At 50.9% G+C, this 15,590-nt stretch overlaps 2 protein-coding genes across 2 annotated transcripts in view; one reads left to right on the top strand and one right to left on the bottom strand.

Annotated features, from left to right (window-relative positions):
* The window catches only part of LOC311199117 (olfactory receptor 14A16-like), a gene marked incomplete at both ends in the record, with an annotated part of 52,054 nt that overhangs the window by 3,064 nt on the left and 33,400 nt on the right, over window positions 1–15,590 (bottom strand). The gene's annotated exons all lie outside the window — the stretch shown is intronic.
* Window positions 3,599–9,659, top strand: LOC311199004 (olfactory receptor 7E24-like; the record flags this gene model as incomplete). Its single annotated transcript, XM_084273048.1, has 4 exons — window positions 3,599–3,602; window positions 6,084–6,172; window positions 6,611–6,751; window positions 9,639–9,659. 4 exons carry the CDS (start codon window positions 3,599–3,601, stop codon window positions 9,657–9,659), a joined length of 255 nt encoding a protein of 84 aa, XP_084129174.1.

Here is a 15,590-nt window from a genome sequence, read left to right as displayed (position 1 = left end):
TCTAGCTTTTGGGTGTTTTGTGTTCATCGTGGTGTCCTATGTGCAGATCTTCAGGGCTGTGCTGAGGATCCCCTCGCAGCAGGGATGGCACAAAGCCTTTTCCACCTGCCTTCCTCACCTGGCCGTGGTCTCCCTGTTCCTCATCACTGCTGTGTTCACCTACCTGAAGCTTCTCTCCATCATTTGCACCTGGTAGTGACAGTTTTTAGTCAGTGGTTCCTCCAGAATTAAAATTTCCCATCTACAGCATGAGGAACCAGGAGCTCAATGATGCTGTTTGGAAAGTGATGACTGGATGTCTCGAAGCAGCAACAAACTGCTCACTCTGCGTATCACTGGCCATGTAACTCATGTTAGGACCAGTCTGTATTTAGTAGGGGTTTTAGCTGTTGGGTTTGGGTTTTGTTTTCCCCCTCCTAGTTTGTCTAAGCTTTAATAACACGGACCACCTTCATCCCATTGCTAATGCAGTATCTCCTGGTCTTGTGTGACCCAAACACTGCGCAATGATGAGCTGTGCTCAAATTCCATCCTGTCTGCCTGGAAAGGGGCACAACATTTTCTTCTTTCCCACCCCCCCCCCCGACATTTATAAAAGCTTTACAAGCACATTTCCAACAGCAGAACCACTCAACTATGTTTCTGAAATGACAGTGCTTTCCCACCATGACAGAACAGGAATTTCCTGGAACTGTACCACAGAATCATAGAATCACTTGGGTTGGACGAGGCCTTTATGATCATTGAGTCCAACCAAAGCCAACCCCTGCCTAGTCCACCTTTAGGCCATGTCCTCAAGCACAACATCTATAGGAACCTTTTAATTCCCTCCAGGGATGGTGACTCCACCACTTTCCTGGGCAGCCTGTTCCAATACTTGACTAATGTTTCAGTAATGAAATTCTTCCTGATATCCAACCTAAATCTCCCCTGGTGCAATTTGAGACCATTCCCTCTCATCTTGTCACTTGTTCCCTGAGAGAAGACACTGGCTCTCACCTCTCTACATTCCTCCTTGCAGGTAGTTGTAGAGAGCGGCAAGGTCTCCCCCTCAGCCTCCTTTTCTCAAGGCTAAAATGCCCCAGTTGCCTCAGCTGCTCATCATAGGAGCTCCTCATAGGATTTGTGCTTCAAATCCTCCATGAGCTCCTTTGCCCTTCTCTGGACATGCTCCAGCATCTCAGGGTCCTTGTAGTGAGGGGCCCAAAACCCGACACAGCACTTGAGGTGCGGCCTCACCAGAGCTGAGGATAATGGAACAATCACTTCCTACTCCTGCTGGTCACACTATTCCTGATCCAGGCCAGGATGCTGTGTGCCTTCTTGGCCACCTGGGCACAGTGCTGGCTCATGTCCAGCCAAGGTATCCACAGACACCCCCAGATCCTTTTCCTCCAGGGAGTCTCCAACCACTCTGACCCAGGCCTGTAGCGTTGCCTGGGGTTATTCTGATCAAAGCGCAGGACCTGGCACTTGGCCACAAGAACCCAAGAACCTCATACAATTGACCTCTGCCCATCAATCCAGCCTGTCCAGATCACTCTTCAGAGCCTACATGTCGTCCAGACAATTAATACTCCCACACAATTTGGTGTCATCTGCCAGTTTACTGAGGGTGCACTCGATCCCCTCGTCCAGATCATGAATAAAGACGTTAGAGGACAAGTCCCAGCACTGAGTCCTGGAGAATACACCTTGTGACCTGCTGCCAGCTGGATTTAACTCAGTTCACCACATCCCTTTGGGCCTGGCTGCCCAGCCAGTTTCTAACCCAGCACAGAGTGTACCCATCTAATCCATGAGCGGTTAGTTTCTGCAGAGGGGGAAATGCTGTGGGAGACAGTGATGAAGGCGTCACTGAAATCTAGGTAGACCACATCTACAGCCTTCCCCTCATCCAATAAGAACAGGTCTCCTTGTCATAGAAGGAGATCGGGTTGGTCCATCATGATTTCATAGAATCATAGAGAGAGGCAATAATATGTTTATTGATATAAAACAAAAGGGTGTAACTGTGTTTGGTAATAAACGCGACAATGATTAAGATTCGATGGTAAGGTACTCTTGATTAGTTAGTGCATAGAGAAAAGGGTCAGATGAATCTATCAGGGAGACCCTCCCATTGAGTCACGAGGTTCAGAAAGAATCCCCTTGCTTTCTGAACTCCTGCTCAGAGAGGAGCCCAGGTGCAGCTGGATTCAGTCTTAGTCCCAGACTTGGTCAACGGTTTATGTCTAAAGGATTATATGTACAATCAATCCTTTCTATTTCTTAGCTAAGGTCACAAATGTTAGTGCACTTATTCTCAACTCACTTACTGAGGATCTGTTGCAGATCTGTTGTGGCAAGGATTCTCTCGACCTCGAGGAGCAACCTTGAGAGGCGTGCCTTTCAAGGGGAGATCCTGACGTGCAGCCAGCTGTCCTCTCAGGAGAGCTCAAAGGGCTCTTGGACTGCTCACTATTTATGGAGTAAGATGATTGGCTTGTAGTCATATTTACATACCACCCATATATGCCAGTGCACACTGACCAGTGTTTGGTGGGCACATTAGCATAGAAAACCCTTGGCTATTGTGTTGTTATCTGTCTTCCTCAACTCTGAGATGGATGGAGAAATCACAATCAGCACCAATGGTTATCAATCAATCCATGTAAACAGGATAAACAGGAAAACATGGGGGCAACGGGGGAAGCATACTGTCACAAGGGGCTCAGCCAGGACAAGGGAAACGCTCCCAATGGTTGGCATTTCTACCAAGACTGGCTGACCAGCAGAGAAAACTGGCTTTTCTGGGGTGCTGGGAGTGTGGGGTTTGGGGATTAAAGATGGGGGTTTAGTTGGGACATCCATTTCTTCCCCAGCAATCATTGACTTGGGGAACTGCATCCCAGAGTCGTTCTGCCCAGTGTGGCTTGTGAGCTTTTAGAAACCCTTTCAAAAGCCCATTAGTTCTCCCCACTATCCCATTAGCTTGGGGGTAACACGGGGGGTGAAATCCCCACCTGACTCCTCCTTCCTTGGCCCACTCCTGCCCCTTGGCAGCAGTGAAATGACTGCCCTCCTTTGACTGAACAGACTGGGGGTTGGCAGAAAGCAAAACCAGTTTGTCAGGGCCCGCCCTGGCTGTTCTCCTGCTGCTCCTGGAAATGCCTGGGCTGGGACTAGGCCAGAAATTATTTCCACTCCCACTAATACTCTTGTTTCCCCTCCGCCTTCCCAAGGGCTCCAATAGAGTCGATTTGCCAGGCCTCCCAAAGGGTCTTTTTCTCTCTCAGCTGGAGGGGGGTCTCTTCCATGGGGTGCCGCTCTAACCGCAGGCAGCATTGTTCACAGGCCCAGAGCCAGGTGGGGCAAGCTTCCCAGTGACAGGCCACCCCCTGGCATGTGCCTCCCTGTGGGAATCCTTGGATCCTGCCTGGCCACATTTCACATGCAGCCATTCCAGGAGCCTGTCCCAATTTTCTGAGTTGGTCCTCTTTCTGCAGAGGGGCAATGCTGGCCAGTTCCTCTGAGCTGAGGGCGCTGGGCCTCGTTACCTTGGAGAAGAGGAGACTGAGGGGTGGCCTTATTCAGGTTTAGAAATAAGCAAAGGGCAATGGGTAAAGCTGGAGCAGAGTTCCATGTGAATAAAAGGAGAAACTTTCTCACTGTGAGGGTGACAGAGCACTTGGACAGGCTGCCCAGAGAAGTTGGGGAATCTCCTTCTCTGGAGACATTCAAACCCACCTGATTGTGTTCCTGTGCAGCTTAGTCTGGGTGATCCGGCTCTGGCAGGGAATATTGGACTAGATGATCTTTTGAGGTTGGTTCCAGCTCCTAACATTCTATGATTCTTGGACCTTGGATCCCCCTGCACATCTCATGGACTCCCTCTGGCCACTCAGGTTTCACCGGGTGTTGGTGTTTGACACCTCCTTCCTGGCCTCCCCCCCATTAAGTCCCATGGGAGCTGGGACCAGCAGCTCCCAGGAAGTAGGTCCCTGTTTTGTGCCCATTGGAATTGGGGCAAGAGTACACCCAGCTTCGGTGAGTTTGAGGCAGCCATGGGCCAGAGCTGCATCCCTATCCAGCCCCAGCGCTGCAAACCAAGGATGAGGGGCCAAGAGTGACTTGTCATACACCTTACCGTCCCCAAGGGGAAAGAGTCCCTTTCCTCTCCTTGCCTGGGTGTCCTGTCTGATGGGGAGACAGGGAAGGGTGATTCTTCTGCCCAGCTCTGGTTTGATCAGGAGAAAGGTCTCTGCTGGACACAAGGATTTATCCCCAGCCAAGGGTGAGAACATCAGTGAGAACTTCAGTTTCTTTCCAAGTAGTTTCCCTGGAGCTCCTGGGAGGAGCCCAGAGGGGATGAAGGGTATGATGTCTTCACCTGCTCCTCTGCTCTGAGCTCAGCTGGGCTCCTGGGATGGACAGTAGGACCTGAAGAAATATTGCAGCGCTGCAGAGAGACAGCTCTGCCCAGGAGCAGCTCCTCTGCCAAGCACACAGGGCTGGGGACACTGCCTGTAGGCACCGAGGGGAGACCTGTGAGGCTGAGAGAGCTGATGGATGCTGAGAGCTCACTGGACGAGAAATCTCCACAGCACTCTGCCTGGTATGTCTGTGGGTGCAGGGCAATGCAGGTTCCGTCCCTGGAGGGATCTCCCAAAGCTGGGACATGGGGCAGTGTGTGGGGTCTGTCAGGAGGACAGTTCTCTATAGGACCAGAAAGTGCTGCTTGGAAGGGATGCCCTTCTGCCCCATCAGAGGGACAGGGCAGGACAGCTGTCTTCTCCTGGGCATGGCTGCAGAGGTGTGAAGCAGTGTGTGCACCCAGGAGTGCCCAGTGCTGTCCTTGCGAGCAGGGTCCCTGTGCCCTGACTGTCTGTGTACTGGGGCAGACACTGCTGCTGTAAGGGTCAGCACTAAGCCTGGTTTGTGGGCTTCAATCAGGGATATAGACAGGACCTCAGGATTAAAGTAGTGACCCAGGGGAGGACAACATAAGGAACTTGTATTGTAAGAATGTGTTGCATGGGTCAGCTTTGCTCCCAGCCAGAGCTGATCCTTGAGAAATGCCAAAGAAAATATTTCTCCAAAGGCAGAGTCTTTGCTTTGACTTTTCCTCTCCTGTGGGCTGTCCTGAGTGTGGTAGATAAGAAATTATTTCTCCCCTCGAGAATATGCAGTGAAAACTTGATTCTCATGAAGATGTCAGTGCCTGGCCTGAGCCCTGTACACAGAGAGGTTCCCAGGGCAGTGCCCTGATGCCAGGAGGGGTCTGCAAAGCAGAGCTGAGCGAAGGGCAGGTTGGGTGAGATCTGTGAGCACAGAGCAGGAGGTGACATGGGCAAAGAGAAGTAGCTCCAAGGACAACTCCAGGCAGCAGGGACATTGTCAGGGAGGGAGAAGGAGCTGCTATCAGACATGCCCTGGAAGTGGGGATTTGGTACCTCCCTGACATCCTCCTCAGTACTGACACTTTCCCTCAGTGACCCCCAGGTTTCTGCCACCCAGCACAGGCTCTACACCCAGAGTTCCAAGGTTTCAGGCTGAGTCTTCTCTTTGGCAGCCCAACCCACAGTGAGGAAAAATCCCTGAGTTGTGTCTGTTTGTCTCGGTCCTTTCAGCCTTTGCTGGAGCATTTCTTGCTGTTTCCCCTTCTGTCCTTGCTGCATTTGTCCCACCGTTACCTGGGGCTCTGGGCACGTCCATTGGTGGGTCTGGAACTGAGCTGACCCTCATCTCAGGACCACCATCTTTAGGACTGAGAACTTCCTGGGTTCTCCTGCTCGGCCGCAGGCTGCCATCCAAAATGGCCCCTAGGACCGCCCTCCTAAGGACTCTTGTGAATAGAAAGACAAAGTGAATTGAAAGAGCTTTTCCTGAAAGAAGAGTTCCATAACTTCTCATTGTGCCTTTTCATCCTTGGACAGGTCTCCTCACTTGACAGCAGCAGATGTCCAACAGCAGCTCCATCAGCCAGTTCCTCTTCCTGCCCTTTGCAGACACACGGGAGCTGCAGCTCCTGCACTTCTGCCTCTTCCTGGGCATCTACCTGGCTGCTCTCCTGGGCAATGGCCTCATCATTATCACCATAGCCTGTGACCACCACCTCCACACCCCCATGTACTTCTTCCTCCTCAACCTCTCTCTTACTGACCTTGGCTGCATCTCTACCACTGTTCCCAAATCCATGGCTAATTCCTTGTGGGACACCAGGGCCATTTCCTACACAGGATGTGTGGCTCAACTCTTTCTCTTTCTATTTTTGATCGCCACAGAGTTCTGTCTTCTCACTGTCATGGCCTATGACCGCTACGTTGCCATCTGCCACCCCCTGCACTACGGGACCCTCCTGGGCAGCAGAGCTTGTGTCCACATGGCAGCAGCTGCCTGGGCCAGTGGGTTTCTCTATTCCATGTTGCACACAATCAATATATTTTCACTGCCTCTCTGCAAGGGCAATGCTGTTGACCAGTTCTTCTGTGAAATCCCCCCGATCCTCAAGCTCTCCTGCTCAGATTCCTACCTCAGGGAAATTGGCTTCCTTGTGGTTGGTGCCTGTTTATGTTTTGGATGTTTTGTGTTCATCGTGGTGTCCTATGTGCAGATCTTCAGGGCTGTGCTGAGGATCCCCTTGCAGCAGGGACGGTACAAAGCCTTTTCCACCTGCCTCCCTCACCTGGCTGTGATCTCCCTGTTTGTCAGCACTGGAGTGTTTGCCTACCTGAAGCCTTCCTTCCTCTCCTCCTTCTTTCTTGACCTGGTATTGGCATTTCTGTACTCAGTGTTTTCACCAGTAGTGAACCCCCTCATCTACAGCATGAGGAACCAGGAGCTCAAGGATGCCATGTGGAAACTGATGACTGGATGTTCTAAGCAGCAATAAACTGCTCATATCAACAACAATGTAGTCTCTATTTAGTAGGTTTTAATTTTTGCAAGTATTTTTCCTTTTTAGATTGTCTATGTTATAATTAAATGGTGCACATTAGTCCTATTCCTAACCCAGTATCTCTAAGTGTTCTCTGCTTCAGACACTACGAAATGACAAAGTATGCACACTTTGCAGCATGTCAGCCTCCAAAGGGACACAATTTTTCCTTCTTTCTTTTTTTTTTTTTTTTTTTTTTTTTTTTTTTTTTTCTAATTTACAAGCACCTCTTCATCCTCTGAATCACTCCTCTGCTTGTCTGGAATGGCAATGCTTTCCCACCAGCACAGAATGGGAATTTCCAGGATTGGTATCCAGGACAGCAGAAGAAATACTCACCTTCCATTGTACCTGTCTTACCACTAGTTTGTCTCTTTCACCTCCCACATCATGCAGGTCCTTCCATCTCTACTGATGATGCGGCCATGCCTAAGGACAGGTTTTCAGCTGACCAGATGGACAGATCCTCACTGAATTCCATCTCAGATTGCTTTTTGGTCTTTCAGATGCTGCTCAGTCTGTTGTTCCTGCTTTTAGACTCTGAGAGTTGGAGAATGTCCCATATTTCAGAAGTCTAATGAACTGAACTGTCAGGAGGTCAGTGTGTTGATAAGTGACCTTTCCATGTACCTGATTAAATCTGTTCTGGGAGAGAATCTCCTCTGAACGCTGACCCCCTTCACACGCTGCTTGGCCGTAGCAGCAGCTGAGGAGAGAGATTTCTTGGTTATTAAACTGCATCATGTTTAACTGCTGTTTGTTGCCAGAGAAATCTGTCTGTGCCTATGAGCACAGATGATATGAGGAAAAGAGTTGGCAGTCTCAGGAGGCCAGCGAGGGAACTGCTGGGCTTGGGGAAGAGCAAGGTTCTCTAGACAGGGTTGGATCTCAAGAGACTGCTTTTCCTGCCTGTCAAGATCTCCTTAGGAGACAGATATCCATCACAGAATGCTGCTGTCACTGCTTCTATCAACTGAGCCATGACAGAAAATACCCGTGACTGAAAAAAAGGTCCTTCAGGAAAATTCCTTTGAAATCTTCGTCACTAAGGACCTAACTAACATCCAAATAGTTGTAAAAAGCTGATTTTTTTAATGAAAATGAGTTGGAGAGACATGCTTGTAAGGGCTTTCTGGATGATTAATGAGCCCCATGGTGCCTTTTCTTCTGAGTCCACAGACCTCAGCTACCACACGGAGAGTGAAGAATCCTCTCAAGAAGTCCGAGTCAGGAGTAATGCCCAAAGTACCTTGAAGCCTTAACAGGCCACATTGGGAGCCATTACTGACAAAGGCTCCTCATGGGCTCGTTAGAGCAGACAACTGGAGGGCATGAGGACAAACACAGGCAAAGCGCAGGCAGCTCTGATGCTGAGGACACCCTGGCTTGTTCTGATGAAACAGAAATGCCAAGTGCTGACCCCAGCTCCTGGGAAGCAAGATTCTGGCCCTCACCTGTGGCACCCTCCTTAGGTGTGTGATGCCAAGGGAAGGACAGGCCTATGACACATGTGGCCTCCCCTGTAGTGGGTGCAAAGAGGAAATGATGCCCCATGCCTATGAGGACAATATGGCTCCTCTGAAGCCTTTGTGTCAGGGACATCAGACATAACCAAGGGGGCAAAGACCTTGTTTCTATCAGGGCATTTCAACCTGGCCACCACCCTTTGCCATCTTCACCACAGCCCATCCCACCCTGCCCCACGCCTGTGCCTGTTTCCCTGCAGGCTGTAGGAACCAAATGCACTTCCTCACCTCATTCTCACCCCACCATGTCCCTGCCTGTACTGCTGTCTCTCCCTCCAAACACAAAGCCACCAGCTCAGCCAGGTTTCCTCCAAGGGATTTCTTGATCCACAGCACTACCTGAAGGTCAGAATGACATTTCTTTATCGTCATGTCCACTCTCTGACCTCCAAAGCTGTGGTTTCACGTGGATTTCCTTTCTTATTTCTACATAGCACAAAGATGGCTTCCCTCAGCACTCCACCGGCCCCTACAAAGAAAATTTACTTTGTCTTGGCTGAAACCAGGCCACCTTTGCAGACAAAAAGTGCAAGACAATGGTGGGCTCACTCCTGTAGTCACACAGTATGGACAAGCCCGTTGGTCAGCTCTGGTCAGCTGGGGCTGTTCTGTCCCCTTCCAGGTACTTGTGCACTCCCAGTTGACTCATTTCTGGAGCAGAATTAGACAAAAGCCCTTGATGCTGTGCAAGCCCTGCTCAGCAAGCAACAAACAGGTTTATTCAGACTCTTTTGGTTACAAATCCAAACCACAGAACTCTAGGGGCTGCCAGCATGAGAATTCATTCCAGTCCAGCCAAAATATGGTCAGGAGGAGAAGATCTCTCTGGTTTAAAATATTCTCAAAATTCCTGTTCATCAAACTCCCAGAGTTTCCCAAGGTCTGTTTGAAGTGAAGTGCCATTTTCTTAGCAGTTCACATCTCCTTGCAGGTGGCTCTTCAAAGTTGTGGTGCATTAAAAAAAATGACAGCAAGAGGTGTCAAAGAACCTGGGACTCTATTGCTGGATGTTTGGCATCTTCAAAGGTCAATTATGGTAGAGCCTGAAAATGACATCAGGCATTGCTAGGACCATTCCCATGGCTGGGAATGCCCTGAGATCCAAGTGTAATGGTGCTTCTAGTGTGGTACCTGGGGAGATTTCAGGCCAGGAACATCTTTCAGCCCTCACACCTTCTGTTTTGGTGGTGTAGTTGTACATTCAGAAGTTATGAATGTGGATGCTGGCAGAGCCAGAAAATGACATCCAGCACTGTTAGGATGATTCCCTTGGCTGGGAATGCCCTGAGCCTCAAGGTTACTTGGGCTGCTTGTGGGCTACCTGGGGAGGTTTCTGGCCCAGAACATCTTTCATCTCTCCCACCTTTTGTTTGGGAAATACTGCTGGACCATTAGCATGTTTGAAGGTGGACACTGGTAGATCCCAAAAATGACGTCAGGCAGCGTTAGGACGGTTCCCTTGGAAAGGACAGTCCTGACCCACAAGGATACTGGGGCTTCTTGTCTGTTCCCTGAGGTGATTTCAGGCCAGGAACAGCTTTCATCCCTCACAGCTTTTCTTTGCGTGCTATTACTCTGCATTTTACATGTTCAAAGTCAGATGCTGGTAGAATCCAAAAATGACAGCAGGTACTTTTAGGATTGACCCTTTAAAAACAAAGCCCTGAGGCCCAAATTTCTTGGGGCTGCCAGTGTGCAACCTGAGGAGGTTTCAGGCCAGGAACATGTGTCATCCCTCTCACCTTTTGCTTGGAATGTACTGCTCTATGGTTAACAGGTTGAAAGGTGGAGGGTGGTATAGCTGGAAAGTATAGCACCATATTGCTCCCATAATTTTCCTCTTCCCCCACCCAGATCCCCCCATATCCACCCCCAGAACCCTCCTTCAAAATCCCTATGTCCCCTCCCAGCACCTGTGATTGCTCATCCACTCACACCTTAAACCCTACCTCAGCCCGCCCTTAACCCTCTGTGGTGGTTTGGCCCTGGCTAAAGGCCAAATGCCCACCAAGCTGCTCTGTCAATCCCCTTTTCAGCCAGAAAGTGGAGAAAATATATATCAGGAGGCTTAGGACTTGAGATAAGGACAGAGGGATCACTTTCCAATTAGAACAATGGGCAAAACAGACTCAACACAGAATAAAAGAAAGAAAGAAAAGTGATTTATTACTACCACAACTACACACTGAGTGAACCAGAGTCGGGTAATGAGAAGCACAGCCAGGTCTTAAAGCACCTTCCCCCCGTCCCTTTCTTCTTAGCAGAGTTAAACTCCATCTCAATTTTACTCCCTTCTTCCCCCACCCAACATGGCGTGGGGAGGGGCAGGGAATGGGGAGTGGGGTTCTGGAGGTTCCTCACAAGCTGCTTTCCTTGCCCAGGTCTTAACACTTTGTCTTCCCCCACCCCCACCCCCCCCCTCCTTTCTTCACACACTTGACTTTAATCATCAATTCGCTCCCTTCTTTCCTCCATGGCAGCACAGGGAGGGTCAGGGAATGGGGGTTTGCAGTCCATTCCTCCCAAGTTCTCTTCCATCTTAGCTCAGGGGGGTGCTCCACACACACCCCCTTCCCCTGCTGCACCGTGGGGTCCCTCCCACACAAGTCATATCCACAAACTTCTGCAGTGTGAGTCCTCTCTACCGAGGAATCATCTCCTCACCACAGGCCTCTCAGCAGGACTCCCTTCCATGGGTGCTGATGTTCAGGCCCAGACTCCCCTGGCCTGGTCCCCCACAGAGTCACAACTCCCCTGGCAAACCTGCTGCAGGGTGGGTCAGTCTGTGCACAGGCCATAGATGGTCTCTGCTCCCTGTCCTTATCCATGGGCTGTGAGGGGACACCCGCTCCACCATGGTCTTCTCCACGATCTGCAGGGGAATCTCTCTCTCTGGCACCCATGGGTGGGGATAAGGACAGTTTACTGCCAAAATCACCATGAATGTGGAACAATAATGGTTAGATACACTCACACCCAGTGCTAACACAGAGTACCTTACTGACTCAATGATAACAGAAAGCTGCCTGATAGCAAGGCCAGACCAACAGACCCACCATCCCAGCCACACTCAGACTATCCTGGAGGCAGCCAGCCAGCTCCTCCCCAACCAGCTGCATTTATGGGGAAGTGGTGTCAGGGGCTGTGGGAAACAGCCTGGGCTAACTCAGCTCAACTGGGCTAACTCAGAACACCTGACATGGCTGATTGGGGAGGTTAACCCTGGCCTGGCCAGAACCAGGCAGGACAGTTGAACAATTAATGGGTTGACACCCAGGGAAGATACAAGGATTTCCACACCTGAAGGTCCAATCACACACACTACGACCAACAAAACCTCCATTGTTGTAGTTCCAATTCAGACAATATTCCCCCTTTTCTGGAACTGGGGTTTTCCATGGGATTGCTTCCTCATTCCAATAGAATTAATCATTACCAAAGGTTATGTCACTTAGATCACTCAGGAGCCATTTAGGGGATACTGTTTCAAAGTCCATGGCCAGTCTTTAAATCCTGAAGGGCTCCCACATCCCCAACCATTTGTCAGGTTAAAAGCGTTGGGCACCTGCTGGCCTAAAGTTATAAATCCATTTTGCCACCCCAGGCTGAAGAGGGGGGCACAAACGTTACCCCAGATATAATAGGTGGTGAGAATGGTCGACTAAAACAATGTTTGTGATAGTCTGCTAAACCTCCTATAAATATTAACAAAGCAATTATTAACTAAACTATACAGACAATTAACAGCTTCATCTATTCCTTCAAGCAGGTGTCAGAGATTCTATATGGAAAAGAAAAGAAGAAAGAAGCTGGACTAGGTTCTTTTTAAGAAACCAGAAGTAGATTGTTATTAGAAGGATGGAATAATCCACCTTGTATTGACTTTGTGTTCCTTTCCATGGGCATCTTTTGCTTTCCCAGCGTATTTGTTGAGGGGCTCAGCCAGTACTTGGGGAACGGTCCCAATGGTCGGCATTTCTAGCAAGACTGGCAGACCAGGAAAGAAAATGCCTTTTCTGAGGTGCTGGGAGTGTGGGGTTTGAGGATTAAAGCTGGGGTTTGGGACAAAAGGCATTGAGTTGAGACATCCAGTTCTTCCCCAGCAATCATTGACTTGGGGAACTGCATCCCAGAGTCGTTCTGCCCAGTGTGGCTTGTGAGCTTTTAAAAACCCTTTCAAAAGCCCATTAGTTCCCCCCACTATCCCACTAGCTTAAGGGAAACACGGGGGGTGAAATCCCCACCCGACTCCTCCTTGCTTCGCCCACTCCTGCCCCTTGGCAGCAGTGAAATGACTGCCCTCCTTTGACTGAACAGACTGGGGGTTGGCAGAAAGCAAAACCAGTTTGTCAGGGCCCGCCCTGGCTGTTCTCCTGCTGCTCCTGGAAATGCCTGGGCTGGGACTAGGCCAGAAATTATTTCCACTCCCACTAATACTATTGTTTCCCCTCCACCTTCCCAAGGGCTCCAATAGAGTCGATTTGCCAGGCCTCCCAAAGGGTCTTTTTCTCTCTCAGCTGGAGGGGGGTCTCTTCCATGGGGTGCCGCTCTAACCACAGGCAGCATTGTTCACAGGCCCAGAGCCAGGTGGGGCAAGCTTCACAGTGACAGGCCACCCCCTGGCATGTGCCTCCCTGTGGGAATCCTTGGATCCTGCCTGGCCACGTTTCACATGCAGCCATTCCAGGAGCCTGTCCCAATGTCCTCTCAGCTGGTCCTCTTTCTGCAGAGGGGCAATGCTGGCCAGTTCCTCTGAGCTGAGGGTGCTGGGCCTCGTTACCTTGGAGAAGAGGAGACTGAGGGGTGGCCTTATTCGGGTCAGTGGGTAAAAGCTGGAGCAGAGCAAGTTCCATGTGAATGTCAGGAGAAACTCTTTCACTGTGAGGGTGACAGAGCCCTGGACAGACTGCCCAGGGAGGTTGTGTCGTCTTCTCCTCTGGAGACATTCAAACCCACCTGGATGTGTTCCTGTGCGGTTTAGTCTGGGTGATCCTGCTCTGGCAGGGGGTTGGACTAGATGACCTTTTGAGGTCCCTTCCAACTCCTAACATTCTGTGATTCCTTGACCTTGGATCTCCCTGCACGTCTCTTGGAGCACCTCTGGCTCCTCAGGTTTCATCAGGTGTTGGTGTTTTAACACCTGCTTCTTGACCTCCACCCCCCCATTAATTCCCATAGGAGTTGGGACCAGCAGCTCCCAGGAAACAGGTGCCTCTTTTGTGCCCACTGGAACTGTGGGAAGAGGAATCCCAGCTTTGGTTGGATTGAGGCAGCCATGTGCCAGAGCTGCATCTCCTTTCAGCCCCAGGGCTGCAAAGGAAGGATGAGGTGCCTCTAGTCACTTGTCATACTTTTTACACTCCCCAAGGGAAAGAGTTCCCTTTCTGTCCCTGTCTGGGGGTCCTGCCTCATGTGGAGACAAGAAAAAGTGATTCTTCTGCCCAGCTCGTGTTTGATGAGGAGAAAGGACTCCGCTGGACAGAAGGATTTCTCCCTAGACTAGAGAGCAGATGGCAGGGAGGACTTCAGTGTCTTTCCAAGTTGGTTCCCTGGAGCTTCAGGAATACCTCAGAGGAGCCGAGGAGTACGTGACGCCTTCAGCTGCTCCTCTGCTGTAGCTGGGCTGGACTCCTGGGACAGTGGGAGCTGATGAAACATTACAGCACTGATGAGGGACAGCTCTGCCACAGAGTAGCTCCTCTGCCAAGCACACAGGGCTGGGGACACTGCCTGTAGGCATTAAGGGGAGACCTGAGAGGCTGAGAGAGCTGACAGATGCTGAGAGCTCACTAGTGCAGAAATATTATCAGCACTCTACCTGTGAGTATGTTCCTGGTATGTCTGTGGGTGCAGGGCAATGCAGGTTCTGTTCCTGGAGGGATCTCCTAAAGCTGGGACATGGCATAGTGTGTGGGGTCTGTCAGGAGGAAAGGTTCTCCATAGGACCAGGAAGTGCTGCCTGGAAGGGATGCCCTTCTGCCCCAACAGAGGCACAGGGCAGGACAGCTGTCTTCTCCTGGGCATGGCTGAGGGGTGCCCAGGGCTGTCCTTGTGAGCAGGGTCCTTGTGACCCTGGGGTCTGTGTGCTGGGACAGGGACTTTGCTGCTGCCAGGGTCAGCACTAAGCCTGCCTGATGGGCTTTCTACAGGGATATAGACAGCACCTCTGGGTTAAAGTAGTGACCCAGGGAAGGACAATGTAGGGTCCTTCTGCTGTAAGAATGTGCTGCCTGGGTCAGCTTTGCTCCCAGCCACAGCTGATCCTTGAGAAATGCCAAAGAGAATATTTCTGCAAAGGCAGAGTCTTTGCTTTGACTTTTCCTCTCCTGTGGGCTGTGCTGAGTGTGGTAGATGAGAACTTATTTCTCCCCTTGAGAATATGCAGTGAAAACTTGATTCTCATGAAGATGTTGGAGCCTGGGCTGAGCCCTGCACACACAGAGGCTCCCTGGGGCAGTGCCCTGATGACAGGAGGGGTCTGCAGAGCAGAGCTGAGCATAGGGCAGTTTGGATGAGGTCTGTGAGCACAGAAAAGGAGGTGAGATGGGCAAAGAGAAAGAGCTGCAGGGACAGCTCCAGGCAGCAGAGACATTGTCAGGGAGGGAGGAGCTGCTCCCTGAAATGCTCTGGCACTGGGGATTTGGGACCTCCCTGACACTTTCCAACACCCACCCCCTGGTTTCTGCCACCCAGCACAGGCTCTGCAACCAGAGTTACAGGGTTTCAGGCTGAGTCTTCTCGGCAGCCCAAACAGCAGTGAGGAGAAACCCCTGAGTGCCTGTCTGTCTGTTCCTGACCCTAAAGGTTTTGCTGCAGCATTTCCTGCTGTATCCCCTCCTGTCCTTGCTGCCTTTGTGCCACCATTACCTGGGGCTTTGAGCATGTCCATTGGTGGGGCTGGCACTGAGCTGACCCTCACTTCAGGACCCCCATCTGTAGGAATGAGGTTTTCCAGGCAGCTCCTGCTGGGCTGCAGCTGCCTCCCACAATGGCACTGCTCTCCCAGGGACTCTTGTCCCCCAAAGAGGAGCCCCATCCAGGACACATCTCGGCACAGAGGCCGTGGCAATGCCACTCATCACCTGTGTGTGGACAGCTGCACTGTGCCCTGTGTGTCCCTGGCTGGGAGCGAGAAGCTGAGATCC

Source organism: Gallinula chloropus (genome assembly GCF_964237585.1).
Source record: "Gallinula chloropus genome assembly, chromosome: 19".
Classification (NCBI taxonomy): Eukaryota; Metazoa; Chordata; class Aves; order Gruiformes; family Rallidae; genus Gallinula; species Gallinula chloropus.
This window is presented reverse-complemented; position numbering and strand designations above follow the sequence as displayed.